The 17490-nt window shown below is 38.2% G+C and overlaps 4 protein-coding genes across 4 annotated transcripts; 2 read left to right on the top strand and 2 right to left on the bottom strand.

Moving 5' to 3' along the window:
* Nucleotides 1-272: 272 nt before the first annotated feature.
* LOC113766983 (GDSL esterase/lipase At4g16230-like) lies at nucleotides 273-2410 on the bottom strand. The gene is made up of 5 exons (XM_027311143.1): nucleotides 1905-2410; nucleotides 1587-1717; nucleotides 1180-1425; nucleotides 826-1081; nucleotides 273-706 (listed from the first exon to the last, which is right to left on the bottom strand). The coding sequence occupies exons 1-5, from the start codon at nucleotides 2155-2157 to the stop codon at nucleotides 480-482; spliced, it is 1113 nt and encodes a 370-aa protein (XP_027166944.1). The 5' UTR covers nucleotides 2158-2410; the 3' UTR covers nucleotides 273-479.
* Nucleotides 2411-4235: 1825 nt separating this feature from the next.
* Nucleotides 4236-6559, top strand: LOC113764893 (probable pectinesterase 67). Its single transcript, XM_027308935.1, has 5 exons — nucleotides 4236-4510; nucleotides 5130-5292; nucleotides 5454-5660; nucleotides 5777-6024; nucleotides 6406-6559. Exons 1-5 carry the CDS (start codon nucleotides 4236-4238, stop codon nucleotides 6557-6559), a joined length of 1047 nt encoding a protein of 348 aa, XP_027164736.1.
* A 1570-nt stretch (nucleotides 6560-8129) lies between these two features.
* Nucleotides 8130-10198, top strand: LOC113767123 (huntingtin-interacting protein K). Its single transcript, XM_027311300.1, has 4 exons — nucleotides 8130-8372; nucleotides 8473-8528; nucleotides 9436-9502; nucleotides 9596-10198. The coding sequence occupies exons 1-4, from the start codon at nucleotides 8238-8240 to the stop codon at nucleotides 9674-9676; spliced, it is 339 nt and encodes a 112-aa protein (XP_027167101.1). The 5' UTR covers nucleotides 8130-8237; the 3' UTR covers nucleotides 9677-10198.
* An 85-nt stretch (nucleotides 10199-10283) lies between these two features.
* Nucleotides 10284-16641, bottom strand: LOC113767122 (probable serine/threonine-protein kinase DDB_G0282963). The gene is made up of 13 exons (XM_027311299.1): nucleotides 15479-16641; nucleotides 14730-15144; nucleotides 13982-14657; nucleotides 13537-13577; nucleotides 13136-13204; nucleotides 12640-12740; nucleotides 12394-12472; nucleotides 12075-12173; nucleotides 11906-11974; nucleotides 11757-11806; nucleotides 11580-11661; nucleotides 11385-11479; nucleotides 10284-10959 (listed from the first exon to the last, which is right to left on the bottom strand). Exons 1-13 carry the CDS (start codon nucleotides 15946-15948, stop codon nucleotides 10833-10835), a joined length of 2373 nt encoding a protein of 790 aa, XP_027167100.1. The 5' UTR covers nucleotides 15949-16641; the 3' UTR covers nucleotides 10284-10832.
* Nucleotides 16642-17490: the final 849 nt, after the last annotated feature.

The following is a 17490-nucleotide window of genomic DNA, read 5'->3' on the forward strand; positions in this document are numbered from 1 at the left end:
CTCTTGTCCAAACACATTCATTAATATTAAGCGCAAGACAAAACACGTTTCTTGACAAATTAGTTACTACAAGTATTGTAGACTGTAGTACACGAACTACAGTGAATGCCGTGGTCCTCTGAATTGAGATATAGCCATCATCTTCCTTTGATTCGTTTAGGCACAAGAATATAATTACAAATTTCTGCTTCAAAAACGAATTAGAATCTTGTGATTTCTTCTGGCTAAATATTCATACTAACTAGTAAGCTGATGCTTTTGAGCGGTAAAAGTAACAGATAATAAGTCTTTCATTTCAATGCATAAGAATTTTGATTATCGTTTGAATGCACAAGGAATTCCATAACTCTTTGATAATGAGCGAATTGATTCACCCAACAAAAAAGGAAAAAAAAAAAAAAGAAGAACGAAAGAACGAAAAAGAAAAGGAAAAAAAATGCATCATCCTTCGAATGCAATTCAACATTCTGAAGATGTAGTCAATTTGATGAAATTAATTGTCTAATGTTCATCGGCCAAACGTCCCCAGAGCCACCGTCAAGCAGACGCTTAGCTATAAAGCTGTTAGCAGCATCTGTTGGATGATATGGATCCCAGAACACATACTTTGATCTGTCTGCACAAATTTTAGATGCTGGACCGCATGGAATTAGGCCCCCAAATCTCCCAGCAACGTAGCAGCAAGCTGAATCTGCATTCCCGAACCCTGTTTATGGAAAGCAAAGAAAGGATACGCTGCTGATCAGTACAATGTTAAGCACAATTAAGGTGGTGTTCCATGACAGCATTTGCTGCTGTAATTCTGAATGATAAGATGTTGCTTACCATAGGAGATGTAGTTCTGGATCAAATCATCTACAATGCGATAGGCATCTGCATAAATGAGTTTTGATCCCTTCAGATTAGAACGAAGCTCTGTTACTAGATCCCTCAACTGGCTATTGAACAACTGAGCTAGCTGATTAGGGAAGGCAACACAGCCTTTTCCAGAAGATGGATTTATTGCCCTCTGATATGGGATGCAGCCAATAGGTCCTACATTAACTACAACGATCTTTCTAGCACCCATGTTGTAGAGCCTCTGGGAATGTTTTAATCACATCAGAAAAATGTATTGTATGCCTAGCATCTACAGTACGATAAACAAATGGAATTGCTATTTGCAAATGGGAGTCCTACCGTAAGTTGAGTTCTATATCTTGTAATCAAATCTGCTACGAAGGTTTCTGGAGAGACCAAATTTTGCTGAACTTTTGAGACAACGGGCACCAAATAGTTGTTAATGAAGTCATTTGATCCCATTGTCACTGAGAAGAGTGCATTTTGAAGCAATTTCATTGTCATGGGAGCACCTATTGTTGAAATTATGTACTCCTTGGTATTGGCAAAGTTGTCTAGTTGAGCATCAAAGTTGATTCTACCGACCTGTCGTAGCAATGCAGATTGGTAATCAATTAAAATAGGCGGATTGGAATGCTCAAGTTTCAGGCTATGTTCTGTCAAGAAATTCATGTGTGTTTTCGCTACATGTTTGTTTCATCCAAATGTGCATTAGAACATGTGCAGGTGGATAATAAGAATCTCACAAAAATCTTTCCAGTGTGATTCAGAATCCCCCCTCCACCAGAAGCATAATTAACACCCTGCAGAACCACCGGACCAGCTGTTGTCGGCGCCAAGAATGGAGGAGTAAAGCCTTTGATTCCTACTTCCTCTCCTGGTAATACCAAAAGTATGCACATGAAATGGTCAGCTGGTAGTACTTTTGGCCATTGAAAAGAAAAGAAGATGACACCTAAATCAGCTTCCAATGCCATCATCAAGTATTAACCAGACAATTGGAATGTGGCTACCAATTAAGTTGGCAGACAGCAAGCTGAAATAGTTCAGGACGGACACCTCACCTAAAATATCAACTATTGTTCTTCCATTTGTGTATCTTCCTGTTGGCTTACCAAAGTCGATGCCATTTGGTACAAAATTAGCTTTTGAGAGAGACACGATGTAGTTGTTGTTGCCAACATCAACCAAGGAATCTCCAAAAACAAAATTAGCAGGAGGAGCAACTTCACAGAAGCAGGTCTTCAACCGAACAAAAAGGGCTAAGAGTTGAAACAAAATCCCTGCTGCAAGTTTCCTGTACGATAGATAATCCATTAGCAGGAAAACCACTGAAGTTTATTCTGCTGTAGTTGTATGAAGATTTGATCTAAAATTTCCTTTTTTCTGCTGCACTAACTTCCAACTGCTAAGCTGCTGCTTAAACTTAAATAAACACCTCAACTGGGATTCGAGAAACAAGAAAACAGATACATGTATAAGGCAGAAAGAATTGCAATGGCTAAGTTTTCTAACCAAATATTGTATCTTGAACACACAATGTATCAAAGAGAAATCCAACGACCCAAGATAATTTGTGCAATTGGTTGATCAAATTTTCCTTTCCCAAGACAATGATTTTTGCAAGTAGTTTATCCACTATCCAAAGTGTGAAACGAAAATGAGTATCAAGATGAAGCTACCAGATTAGCAGATTAGCAGATTTTGTTCAAGAACATACTTTTCCTTTTAAACCCGAGTGCTCAAGCGAGCAACTGAGTAGGTAGAGAAACGAAGTCATTGAATGTCCAGCAACGGCAGCACTACCAACCATGGGAGCTACCATATGATTGTTGAAGCCTATTGTCATTTAAAGCTTCACCAATAACTGGGCACCACGGCGACGAATAGCCGAATTCATGGAAATCTTTTGCTGCCAAATCCTAATCTGTATTTCTCAGAAACACAATAATGATAAATTAAACTTTTGTTTCCAACTCCCAACAAGCCTGACGGCCCTCCAAACATTCAAACCAACGGGATGGCACAAGTACGTGGAATTCAATGCAGTCATTTGAGATGGTAACGCCTCATTTACTAGCCCACATCTTTGTTTCCTTCATGATCAATCCAGGAAGGATATCAAAGGATTTAATGTTTAATATTACCGCACAATTCACAGCAATGCAATGGGGGAGTACCGCTTTTCTGGCTTGGTGTGGTGTGGTGCTGGACAAGCAGAGAGAAAACTTCAGGCCTGGGCCTGAATAGTTATTGGTAAAAGAATGCAGCAACATCTGTTGAAGATTAGTGATGCTTCGTATGCTATTTTCCTTTCCTCTGTTTTTCTTTATGATAAGGCCGAAACTGATTCTCTATTTTTTTTATTTCCTAGTGCTCAAAGGGAATCGTGATGCTTTTCTGCAACATTTCTACATTTCCCATTTCTATTGCGATTTTAATGGCTACACCTCGTTGAAGCAAGAAACAAAAAATTAACTTATGTTGGCAAGCTAATAAGTTACGCATCAAATTTGGAGGGGTGCATTAAATACCCCTCTCAGAAATTGTTAAACTTGAAGGAATTGATCAAATTACACAGCTATGTATGTCTGAGAGAGCCATTTAAGAATTGATCAAAAGATGCCATGGAGGCATAAATAAAATGATCCCCTCCCGAGCGCGTGCTGTGACCTCAAAATCCACTCAACTTCTCCGTGCATCATTTTTATTAAAGCGTTACTCCAGCTTGGCCCAAACATAAGGAATTCTGGGGCTAGTGGCCTATTTATGGCCGAGACCAGTGAGGAACGGTCCGTTTGGCGGAGTGAGCATCAATCAAAATGTGTGTCAGCCTGAATAGAATAGAAACTATCTGAGGGCTAGGTGATGGATTCGTAGTAACTCATTTCGATCAAAAATTGCTTGTAAAGATGTTGGATGACAAAAAAATGAGCATATTTTATATGATAGAGATTAAAATCGCTCAATTTATAGGTGAGATACGATTGATGCAATTTTTCCTAATTGACATGCTTTAAATTAGTAAATGGAAACCGCTATCTGAAGCGGAAGAGAAGATCAATATACCACACACACTAGGTACAAAGGTGAAATTGCATTCTTTCTCACTTGAGCCTCAGCCAGAATTAATTACCAGAAATATAAATGTGTTGTTGTGAGTCCTACCCATTACCTACCAACAGAAATCAAGGACGGATTGCATAACAGCCACATAGCTATTGTTGGACGCCCTCCAATCTAGAGGAAGCTCCTTCCTCATACCAACTTCGATGCGCCAAATCAGTACATGCATGCAAAATATCTTTAGGAGCAACTCCTATAGTGAATGTCAATTCAATCAAAGCCAACTTTAAGATTCAAGAGAACTGGGGTAGTTAGTTCCACTTCTAAAAATGCCTTCATCTTCTTCAACACTTCCCTGGGCAAAAAATGTTGCCTATGTACATTTTCTAGTCATGTCTGTCCTCATTTCAGATGTTGTACATTGCTCCTTGGACAGAAACGTGATCGATTCCAATCTCCTGACCCAGAAGATTGGTACCAGCCGAACAGCAATAGTTGATATTAGTGGACAAGGAGACTTCAGGACCATTCAAGCAGCAATTGATGCTGTTCCAGAAGGCAATTCCAATTGGACCATTATTCATGTGAGGAAAGGTGTTTACAGGTGATCTTATACCAAAAATTGCCAGGAAAAGTCAAAATACGATTTAAGTATGTATCTGCTTTTCATTTTTTTTTGGCAAAAAGCAAGAACGACGGGATGACGATCAAATTCACTTTTTAATCGAGATGAAATGAGTTTGGCGATTATAATCATTTGATTTAGCGGTTGCAACAAAAGTTGATGCCATTCTTAATTTAACAAAACTGTAGATGACTATTAGATAGTAAGTAGTGTACTTTTGTACAACCAATTAGCTAGGCATAATACTGGGATCTAAAGTATCAATTATTATTATTATCAATTTTTCTTTGGGTTTGTCCTGGTAATACATTTGGTACATGATCACTTAATGGTGTGAAGAATTGCTTTGTACTGTAAAATCGAAGGACCGTGTGCTATCCATCGGTGGAATGATGGCTCAAAGTCATATTCATACTTGCTTTCAATTTGAAGTTTGCCATTTTGCCAAAGCTTTGTTTTCTGTCAATTGCCCCATGTACGTGTTCAAATATAGAGCAGCTAAAGAATCATATGAAAGTACAACCCAACCCAGAAACTTGGCTAGCTTTCAAGATATTGATGTGATAATATTTTCTGAACTTGTAACAATTAATTGCAGAGAGAAGGTGCACATACCTCGTAATAAACCCTATATATTCTTGAGAGGCAATGGAAAGGGTAAGACATCCATCGTTTGGTCTCAGAGCTCTGTCGACAACTACCAGTCCGCTGCTTTCCTTGTTGAATCACACAACTTCGTTGCCTTCGGTATTAGCTTCAAGGTTCAACTTCTGTATCGTAATGTTGGACTTAAATTCATTTCATTTCTAGAAACTATGTAACGGCAAAGAGATCTTCGGTTAAAATTGCTTAAATTTAGAGCATCTCCCTTAATTTGTCTTTGTCTTTGATTAAATGTGTAGTAATTGATTTGTTTTGGTAGAATGAAGCTCCAACTGGGATTGCTTATACCTCACGTAACCAGTCAGTTGCAGCATTTGCTGGGGCAGACAAAGTTGCATTCTACCACTGTGCATTCTTTAGCTCACACAACACTCTCTTTGATTACAAAGGCAGGCATTACTACGACAATTGCTATATTCAGGGTTCCATCGATTTCATATTTGGACGCGGTCAGTCTATGTTCCATGTAAGTAGATATCATAAATGCCATCTTCATACATGATTCTTTACATATGTGCAATATTGCCAGAAATTAAACGAAATGGGTAAAGACCTGTGATGTGATGTAACGATGTAACGCAGAACTGCGAGATATTCGTGATTGGAGACAAGAGGGCTGAGATCCATGGATCCATCACAGCTCACAGCAGGCGAAGTGCTGGTGAAAACAGTGGTTTTGTGTTCGTTGGAGGGAAGATCTATGGGGTTGGTAGCTTGTACTTGGGTAGAGCCAATGCACCCTTTTCTCGAGTTGTTTTTGCAAACACCTACTTCTCCAGGACCATTGTGCCTCAAGGATGGACGAATTGGAGCTATGCTGGCAGTCCAGAGTAAGGACTAGTTCCCTCCTATATATATTCATTACTAATTAAGCTTAAGCAGTAATGAGAAAATATTATAACTTAAGAATGCCACGATGAGTGTGACGTGATTGACGAATGATGCAACTGCATGAAATGTTCAGAAAACCAAAACATAATTGGCTTCAAGTCATGTTATGGAACTGCTACTCTAAAGGTTCTTCAGTTAATACCCTATTCGATAACGCTGTGAAAAAAAAAAAACATAGTTAAGTAGAGTTTTTAGGATACATTTACCAGAATGGCTTGCAATCATCATACTTGGATCACTGGATACTAGGTATTCTTGAGCAATTTCATTGTTATTGTGCTCCTAGCTGATCCAAGGAATGTTGCAAACAACTGCAACAGCCGTGTATATCTTGCAGAATATAAATGTCATGGTCCAGGGTCTGCTTCAAAAGATCGAGCTAAGTGGTCAAAACAGCTCGATGACAAAGAAGTAGCTCCTTTCCTCTCTATTGATTACATCAATGGCAAGCAATGGCTCCCAGCATGGCTATGAACTGCCAATGTGAATACTGTACAGGATGAGACCTGCTCCAAGTAAGAGTACCTCACAATTGTAAATCTTTTGGTGGTAGTTAGTTAGGACTTGCTCCTAGTACTAGCCCTTTGGAGGCTTAAGAGTCAGTAAAATAGAGGGGCATACTTTGTCCAATTTTTTTTTTTTTTTTTTTAATAAACTTGCACAAATAAATGTAATGTAGCCAAGTACCATTTACTAAGGATTGATGCTGGTCGATGTTAAGATCCTTTCCAAAGTTGGTCTTGGTTGGATATTAGATTATTTTGATGAAGCAATTGAAAGAAATCTGGGGAGAACAGATCTTGATCATTGTGTTTGACACATTCTGATGATTTAACTCATTGTACTTGAAAACTAACTCCAACTACCCTAATGCAAGTAAAACTCCACTCAGAAATCGAGTTACTGCTGCACATAATAACTATAAACACCATAAAATAAAACTGGATTATGAATCAGGTTTAATTTATCTCTCATAATAATGCCAAAATTGTTACTATTACCAATCAGTACAAAATTTATCCCCGAGTATATTGCAACAATTACTTAAAAAGAGTAGTGTGTGGTGGGCAAATGCAATGCTCTATCCGGTTCCATGTGCAGATGAAACAATTAGTTTGATATTCCATCACAGCACATTTCTAGATCCACAAAACACAGAAAGATGACGAAACAAGTATTCATCTATATATCAAGTCGTGAAGGAATATATACAGGTATGAAGGGTTGCTTGGGGCCTATCCTCTGCTCAAATGTGCTTACAACTCCAAGGACTTGGACCTAAGATCATGTTTGACAACACCTACTTTCTTACCTATTTGATAAAGGATTAATTTTTTATACACTGTTTAAAAAAAAAAAAAAAATTATACACTGACAGTGTAGTAATTTTTTTTATACTAGCAGTTATGATTATATGTCACATGTGCATATTTTGAATTTTAAATGTAAATTTATGTTATATAACATGATTTAAACCTATTAGTGTAAAGAGGGCTTCAGCTTTGATTGGACCAATTCAATAGTAGCATGTGGTAATTCATCCTTTCTTTCATACTGAAGTTGTATAGTAGTAGAAATTATAGTAGTAGTCTTTGATAGATCTCTTTGTAATGTAAAAAAGTTTGGGTTCTTTCATCCGTGTATACAATGTCAAATTTTTTGAACGGTGAAAGAAAAATAGAAATTGTAATATAAAATAGTCATACACGAACCCTTTTATTTAAAAAAAAAAAACTATAGTTTATAACTCGTAGACTGTAAATCCCTAACCAGTTTGCATAATTCAGAATACTCAGCTCAATTATTATTACTATCACAATATGAATTCCAACGAGGTTTTATCCAGTCAAGTTCAATTCAGGATCAGTCTAGATGTTCGTAATAAAAATAACAACTAACAACAATCATAACAATAATAAAATAGAAAATAAAAAGTTTAAAAAAAAAAAAAAACGTCAAAAGGCCCAAAATTATGTGACTGAGAAGGCCCAGCTGTTGGCCCAACAATTCCAACATCTTGCCGTGCAAAATCCCCAACAACACAGAGCATTCAAAAGATATGTAGGGCTTGCTTGATTAACGAATTCTCCATCCACGAGAGAGCTTTGGAAATTATCGTGAAAGAAATTGGAGAAGAGGGAAAGAGGAGAAAATGGAAGCGGAGGGAGGAGATGAAGGAATAGAGATGGTGGTGGACTCCAAGGACCTGCAGCAGCAGAGCAAAGCCCTCGACAAGCTCACTGACCGAGTCGAGGATCGTCAACTCGACTCAACCCGGGTTCAGGAGGTACCAACCCACAATACCCGCATTCTATTCATTTGTCTTCATTCTCCAATTTCTGTTGTTTTAGTTAGCTTAACCTCTGGTTTACTTTGAATTAGTTCAGGCTATGGCGTCAATTGCTGCATCCAAAGAAGCTGATCTTCAAGCCATGAGATTGAGGTTGGAGCTATTTCTTTTTCCTTTTTGATTTTTGTACGTTATTTCGTTAGTGGAGCTGGAAATGGAATACAAATGCTTCTCTGTTATTATTATTATTTTAATAATTTTTTTCTTTCGATGGAATGAAAGATGTAATTTGTAAACGTGGCTCAGTGGTTGTAAAACATGTATAGACATAATTACTTGTGTATTTCATGCTGGATTGAGATTCATACTATTCTACTGCATCATATAAAGTAAATAAACAAAGAAATAGTTTTTGGGGAAGCTTGAATTGCCTGTGGGGTGTAGAGAAAATGAAGTAATGTGGCTCCTTGGCTTTTTCTTGGCCTCGTGATGAATTTCTTACGTAGTTATTATAGTGACTTACAACATGAATACGCAGCATGTTTGATTTTATATTCATGTGATATGGCCATGGATTCTGTCTAATTATCAAATTTGACAAGCTATTTTGTGTCTATTTAGATATCTTATAAGGTAAGCTTAATAATTTTGTTGGTTTTTCTATTCTCAACCTACCCTGCTGTGTTGTTCTCACAACGTTTGTCTGCAATTAGCTACAGGACTACAGATTTGGTTTTTCATGCCATTGGAGGGCATAGTATCATGCTTCATTTTACCATAGCTCAAGTATTCAAAACTTGAATTATCTTTTGCGGCCTTCTTCAACATTTTTCCTTTTTGTTTAGATTTTTTTTGGCCAACTTTTTTTTTCCACGTGATCACGTGGTTCAGCTTAAAGATCTGCTTTACAAAATTTCTCATCACAGATGCAAATGCTGTTCTTTTAATGATTATTTTCTAGTGGTCAGCAGTAATTGAAGTTAAGCCAGTTAACTGTGTTTAAAATGCGTTTGTACTGTGGGGTTATATGTAGCTTCTCAATGATTTGTTCCTTCTGCAGGGAAAAGGAATTAGCTGCAGTCAAGATTAATCCAGAACATGTTGATATAATTGCCAATGAACTAGAGGTCTATATCATTTTTTGTTTTCGTTTGTGAATTTGCAGCCTTTGCTTTGTGCTCCTTTTTTTTTAACAATATATCTTTAAAACTTGCCGACAGCTGGACAAGAAGGTGGCTGAAAGGACTTTGCGTGAGCACAAAGGCGATCCTGTTGCTGCCATTCGAGCTCTACTTAACTAAATGCTGCCATTCGAGCTTCAAAGACGAGTTTACTGGATCCTGCTGGCTTTTCTTACTTGTGTTTGGGGCCATTACGAGACTTGAGCATGCTTTCAATCTCTCGAGTGTCCATGCTTAGCTGTGCATTTCCTGCTTGTAAAATTGTGCCGCAACATCGGTGAAATTTATGCTCGGAGATTTTGTTTTTTGTCAATTAGTACTTGTTTATTTTAGTTGATTTCTCTTTTTCATGTAATGAGAAACCCGGTGAAAGGCATTCCAATCACGTGGGTCATCAACCTGCACTTTGGGTCATCATTCAACTGGCATTTCTCCTCTAACTGCAGATGAACAGAAGTTGTCCGTCTATGTGCCAAACAGCTTCCCTTGCATGACGAAAGTGAGAGTGAACTAGAGTAATTTGTGTTCTAAAATTCCCTTGCTTCATCTCCATCCCCAAACCCGGGCAGATATTGATTGTTTGTGGTTCTGTAAAATTCGTAATCTGTGATATATGCAGTATGAGTATGCTCCTCCTTGATGCGCCATGGTCTTCTTATTCTAGTTTCTTTAAGCTACATCTCAACTGAACCTCATTTATAGCTACTCTCCCAGATAAGGTCTCAAATTTATTAGGCAATTATGCTCATCTAGCTCGGAATATTGTCAGAGACATATTTATCGACTTTGTTGAAATAATACTAATTGCATCAAAAATCACGAAGCTACAGACAGATCTCTTCAACGGCAAAATCAGAGTATCAGTTGGACTTGTAGAGTTCCTAGAGTTTCTTTGTTTTCTATACAGAGATTTTGATTGCTTTGAAACTGTTAAGATCCCATCCATCTCTGAATGAAATCTGTTCTGCTCGTACAACAAATTTGCCAGTGCACACGATGGACATGCTTGAGAGGTCATCGATAGCACCAGCAATTGGATACAATCTACCAGTGTATGACATGCATGATTTGACAGGCTTCACAAATGACAACTTTCTGCATCAAACTTTCTTGTATTAGCAAACATCATATCGACCAGCCCTTGGGTTGAGCTTTTTCAACATTGCAAGCAAGCATTCATGGCAATGCCATAATCATCAACCTGCCACCAGCGTTTGTTACCATTGAGAGAGAAGTGGGTGAATGTTCCAAGCAAAGAGCAAGTTATACGACGTGTCTACAACTCTTTCTGACTGCCATCTCCTGTGCCAGCTCGTGAGGCCTGAAATTGAATGGCAGACTGTCTTTGCATATCTCTAAGCCTTTCAACTAGTTCTTGGAAGGTTGGACGGTTCGGCGGTTCACTGTGTTTGGGAAAAATCATTTACTTTCATATCAGTTTAATGCACACAACATCAAATAGAACTAAATAATATTCCCTGAAACATTAAAACTCAAGATAATAGCAGAAGACTGGGTACTCAATCTCGACAGTATGACAATTTCGTTGATAAATTCAAAATGTCATGCAGACATCGATGGATCAACCTACAGTATAAGCGGAGCTTTGAACTAGGAAACTACGAGATCGCCCCATCCTTAACATATGAAATTTAGCAACATGTCCATTTTAGTCCTATTAACTAAAACGTAATGCACACACATAACAGATGCGATAAAGATTTCATCCTTTCTTCATTCAGCCGCAGATTGCTAAGAAATACTTGTCGCATCTTATCAAACAAAAAGAAATAAAGAAAAAGAAGATTCTCAGTGCCAAGGTACAAACCTATGCCAGCAGCTCTCAACTATTGCTGCCCACTGCGGATCAACGTCCTTAGGAATGTCAAGTCGTTGATTCATGAATCCTACAGCTCCAATTACCTGGAGAAGTACCGAAAAGGTGATTAAACCTACACGACCAAATGCTCTTTCTATCCCCACTTTTTAGGTAAGCTATTTCATAGAAAGATAAAACAAGTACCTGCATAGAGTTGAGGTTATCCCAAGGGATCTTTTCAGTGGCAAGTTCCCACAATATCACCCCAAAGCTGTATATATCCGCCCTAGATATTTTAAAGTAAAAAAAAAAAAAAGTTAATCAGCAATATTTTATGTATATGGCTGCATATGCATTAAATATTTTCTGGTAGAGACATACTTCTCATCCGACGGTTCATTTCGAAGAACTTCTGGAGCCATCCATTGAGGCTGAAAGAAAATGAAGTATTTAGAGCCGCAGTCAACCCGGAAACTACAACTGATCATGTCAGTATAGCAAAAAGGTTAATGCATGTTTTAATTCAATACCGTTCCTTTCCCTGTCTTGGTGGTCAGGTATGTTTCTCTTTTAAGACGTGACAGACCAAAGTCGCCAACCTGTGTAACAGCAAATTCAGGTTTTCACGAAACTCAATTCAATAAACAGTTTTTAACATCCAAGCAGGAAATTAAGCAGCTAGGGGACCTAAATCCACACCTTTACAGTCCAGTTCTTATCAACAAGAAGATTCGAAGATTTCAAATCTCGATGGATAATAGGTGGGTTGCAATGATGAAGATAATTCATGCCTCGTGCCTGAAAAAATAAAAATTACAAATCAAACAGTATAACGAAAACACTTCTCCCACCAAAAATAAAAGGTCAAAAACCTACAAGCAAAAAGAAAAAATTTGGCTTTAAGCCTCATAAATCATAATAATTGCAGTTTGGCACATGTCCTGCTTCTCCATATCAAGCTAGAACATGGGTCTGTTAACCAACAACATTCACAGTATACGGACTTTGAATTACTCACTACGTCCAAAGCCATGTGAATACGACGTCTCCAATCTAATTTGCCCATATTCCTTTGTAGTAACCTGAATAAACTTCCACTGCATCAAAAGAGGAAGAAGAAATTCATAAGTCATTCAGCCAATAAAATTTTCTAATACATTAACATGCAGAAGTTCATGCAAGAAACATGGCTCGTTAGCCATTTCTTCTCAGAATAGATAAAATAAAGTGTAGAATGTATTATAGAAGGAATTGGAGAACGAACCGAGGCAGGAACTCTGTTACAATGCAGAGACGTTCAGGTGAGGTTACTGCACCCATGAAAAGCAGAATATTTGGATGCCGCAATCTTTTCATGAGAGACACCTAAACAACACGACATCCATGCATCAGGTAGATGCCCACATAGCAGATAACTTTTCAGGAAAATAAGAAAGGAAGGAAAGGGAGCACTACAAGTGAACAAGATCAGCATCCAACAAGTATTATACACACAGGATTCTAAAGCTATCCCATCCATAGATACATGCCTGTGTGCACATAGACTAACATATCACACGAACAGATATCCAATTGTTAACTCGAACTAGCAGCAATACTCAAAGGCAAATTAAGCTAACAATAAAAACTGGAATGATATTCTTTTACCATAAAGATCATTTCTAGCATCTTTTGAAGAGTATTTGCAATTTAAACACATAGAAAACTTTTCAAGTGTATGGACACAAGAAGCCACGAATTAATGAGAACACATTACTCACCTCCTGTCGGAAGGAAAATATCGCATCTTCAGAATATTCTTGCCTAGAGAACACCTTCACAGCGACGTCCTGCATAACAAAGGCACTACAAAATTATAGCCATTTTCCAGCATCCTACTGGTCTAGAAAGGATGATCATATAGAAAAAGAAAGAACACCAATCATGCAAAAGTTTTGATGGCACTAGCTTCCAGACTTAGCTTATAACCTAATTTAGGAGTAAAGCCCTGACTTCTGGAGCCAGCGATTTACATGCTGTCAATTTAAAACAGACACACTTTTACTTAAATTATGCTATTGGAAAGCCACATCTTATTTGAACTGTTTAATTTGGATAGTGACAATTGTTCTTGCATTCTCCTAGTAACAAATGACTAAAAGAGAAGAGTTAAAGAACATACTGATCCATACCACAGAGCATGGTATACAGTTCCACATGAACCTGCACAGGCATAATGCAGACGATGTTAAACAAAGAGAGATAAAAATTCAGACAATATTAAACACTAATAAAGCGGAGGGGCTAATCAAAATGTTCCTAAAAAAAAAAGAACCTATTCTGAATTTGTAATAATCGGTGATAATGCATATAGTCTTGATGTCTTGTCTCCTTAAAACTGAAGGACAAAAGTACAAGCTTATTAAATAGATCCTGTTCAAGGAAGGATACAAGGAAAAGAAACAAACAGTCACGACCAAAAAGGTTAGACTAATGATTTCAAAAAGGTAAGACCAAAAATGCCATTTCCTGAAATTACAGCCTTCTAGGTACTTAAAGGGGGTCGTGCATGCATGAAGATTGAGAAAACTGATATAATAGAACCCGTAAAATGGGAAATTGTTTACCTTGCCCAATCTGTTCCCCAATTGTCAAGTCTTCCCACAAGATCTCATAGTCCAAGCAGTCATTATCCATGTCAATCTTATTTACAGCACTGCTGCTTGTACTTCCACAGCTACTAGCGCTACTGGTGCTGTTAATGTTAAATGATGAGGACCAGGAGCCCGAAGCCTCATTATTAACCATCCTGTTAGTTTCCTGATTGTCTGGCTTTGCTGGAACTGCAGATGTTTTCTGTTGATCCAAGTCATTCTCTAGGTCATTGTGTAACCATGGCCAGACAAAACGAGTAGCCTTTGACTCAGAGTTCTCTCGATCATTTCCTTTCCACGGCCAAGTTAAACCAGTTTTACTGATCAATGCCTCTGCCTTTGATGTAATGATCTTAGAGATCCCCGGTTTTCCTTCACCCTCATCCCCTGAACCTCTGGAGTTGTTTCCAGGGGAGAGCTCCTCATAAGTAGCTTGAGAAGATTTTCCAAATGGTGAAGGGTGCAAATCTGCTCGTGGTGTACTAGCTCCACTAGAAGCCGCATCCTCTCTATGGTCAGAGAGGGCAGCATCTGAGATACCATGATCAGAGAGATGATCAATGCTATTGTCTTCACTACCACCCTCATGATCAGTGCTAGTGTCTCCTGTCCTCATTTTTGACTTCACCTTGCTGCTCACTTTGGAAGCCTATATTCAGATTGTAACATCAGCATGTCACTAACTTAATAATAGATAAAGTTTAAAACACTACAAACTAACCAAATTTGATATTTTCGAGGCAATTGCAACTTGAAGAGGCTGTTGAGGATCAAGCCCAAGTTTAGCAGAAGCAAGCATTTTAGGCCTACTAAAGCTTGAATTGGCTTCTGGCTGCCTTGCCCCTGACAATGCTGCCTTTGTTTCTTGGAAGGGTCTTGAATCAGTAGATACACAAATAATCCCAACCAGAGTGCCATCATCATCATAGAAAGGGGTATCAGTGGCAACAATTACAAATCTGTCTCCTTTCTTGTTCTTGACAGGGAACTGACCAGTCCAACTTTGCCCCATTGCCACGAGATCGATTATATTGCTGGCAATAGCATAGTCCTGGGCATCTGCCAAAAGCTCAACGGGATCCTGTCCTAAAGCTTCAGCTGCTGAATAACCATAAAGATTCTCAGCACTCCGATTCCTGCACTACAAGTTGCGTCAGTATTGCCCCATACAAGTTACCAAGTTTCAAATATCCTTCCTAGGTCCAAGATTTACAACACAAAAAAGAGGACCAAAGAAATAGTCCATCATTGCAGTTTCACCATCCAAGCCACATTACTTCTGAACATTTTTCACTATGCAGTTCAGATTTTCAACCGACATATGAGCATGGTAAAGAGCCAAATAGTAACTACTGAAATTGGTACGATAAGGAAGATAAAAGGAAACCTTATGACATAATAAATACAGCAATATTAACAGCAATAGCAACTACTAATGCTATGAATTCCATTTCGAATCGAATTACTCACCAGTAAATAATACGACGATTAAGATCAAATATATGCACAGACTGCTCCATTGACTGCAATATATTCAAATACTGCTTATCAGTAAATTTTACAGCAGTCGGCCCACCACCGCCACCAACAGCAGCATACGCATCCCTACTCCTACTTTCCCTTCTCAAAGGTGAGGAATGCCGAAAAGAAGCAGAACCCTTTTTCCACGCGGCCACTATGCCACCGTCAAAGCCAACAGCACCACCACTACCCAGCCGCCGCGGCCCACGAGAACGCTGAGGAGATATAGAATGAGACCTTTGTTGCTGCCTCTCAGATTTCTCATCAGTGGTTGAAATCATCAGCTTAGACATCTCTTGCTTCAAATGGGCATGCCCTTCTTCCAATTCTTGAATCTTCTTCAGCAGCTCCTCAGCTGGGGGTGTTGCAGCTGCTGCTCCTGCTCCAGCTGCAGCCGATTTTGTCCCAATATTTTCCATTTTCCGGCTAATTTAATCGCAACCCACCTCAGAAAATCCAATCTTCTACCATAATATACACAAAAATACACCCAACTTGACTCTTGCTAAAATCTTTAGCCTTTCGTGCTCAAAAACACAAAAAGAAGAACATATATCACTCTATTTTTTGGAAGGATTGCTTTCCCAACTAATAAATGGATCTGAAAACAATTCAAAAAAGAGATTCAACCTCTGTAAGCATGTTTATCCATACTTTCATGAATTGGAGCTGAAAAAAAGAGTTGATTGATGGGTCCTCAAAGGTCAAGAAAAACTATTTAGTACTGTACCATTTTGGGTTCTTTTTTCTCTCTCCTCTGAGGACTTTTTTTAAAATGTAAAACAAGAATTATTAAAAAGATTTAATCAATGGATTGTTGCGAAAATGTCTACTATATCTGGTTTATTGTTCACCCTCTTCTTTTGTCTTGGACGCGGGTGGGCGGTTCTGGATTTTGGTGGCTTCTTCTTCTTTATCAAATTCATCCTCTGCCAAGCTGACCACTTCGACCGGTTTTTTGTTTATAGTGATGACCGCCAAATTCAATCCCATTCTCCGTGGTGGCGCGTGATGTGCACGCAACAACTGTCTCCCGACTGCTTCGCGATGTATCTGGCTCAGACAGAGAAGGGTAGGCTATGGCGCGTGAGGTGTTATTGGCCCACATTTCAAATTAAAAGGTTCAAGCAACTAAATCCAGTCTGGTTTTTTAATGCCTCCCATCTCTTTCTTTCCACATTAATTTTTCCTGGGGAATTTGTTTATAAATGGCCATATGTTCGTTGGACTGACTTTGAGTACACCTAAGAGTCAAATTACCAATTTGCCCACCGTTGAATCCATCTAAATAAATATTGTATTTAATGGCAATTCCAAATGCCAAGATTTGATGCTTAATTCAACTAAAATAAAACTAGAATAAACTGAAGGATAAATAAGTGGTTGAAAGTTATCTGTAAGGACAACACGCAGAATTACGAAAGATGTCTAAGTATTTATTTGAGTTCAGTCTGTTTGAATTGTTATTTTTTAGAGTTTCTGTTGAAAAATTTACGTGTGATGCATGTGAAATTATATATTTTTTTTAAAAAAAAAAGTGATTGAAAAATATATTAAGAAAATAGTAGCAGTACTTCAAAAGCTTTTCCACGAAAACTTGTCTAATCCGGGAGCTCAAAAGATCCACTAACGTCATTGTAAAAAAAGTAGTGGATGCAAGTTGTTTGTTCTTTCTTGTAAAGAGAGTCAAGTGGAGGTTCCAAATCCAGCCTGAATATAAGGGTAGGATTTGCGTCCCACATAATTTTGGCCGTGAAATTTTAATAAGTTTAATTTTAGGGTGTTTGACTATTTGCAAATTCCTTCCTCGTGGCTGTCCTGTAAGGTGTAAAGAAGAAAAAGAAAGAAGATGCCGTGTGGGAAAATTGGTTAAGAGAAGAGATTGGGGATTGGGACTGGGATAAATCAGCAAGAAGGTTGTCTAAATCAGTACAAAGCGGAGTTTACCTTTCTGGGTGTTG

This window comes from Coffea eugenioides, chromosome 3 (genome assembly GCF_003713205.1).
Source record: "Coffea eugenioides isolate CCC68of chromosome 3, Ceug_1.0, whole genome shotgun sequence".
In the NCBI taxonomy this organism is placed as follows: Eukaryota; Viridiplantae; Streptophyta; class Magnoliopsida; order Gentianales; family Rubiaceae; genus Coffea; species Coffea eugenioides.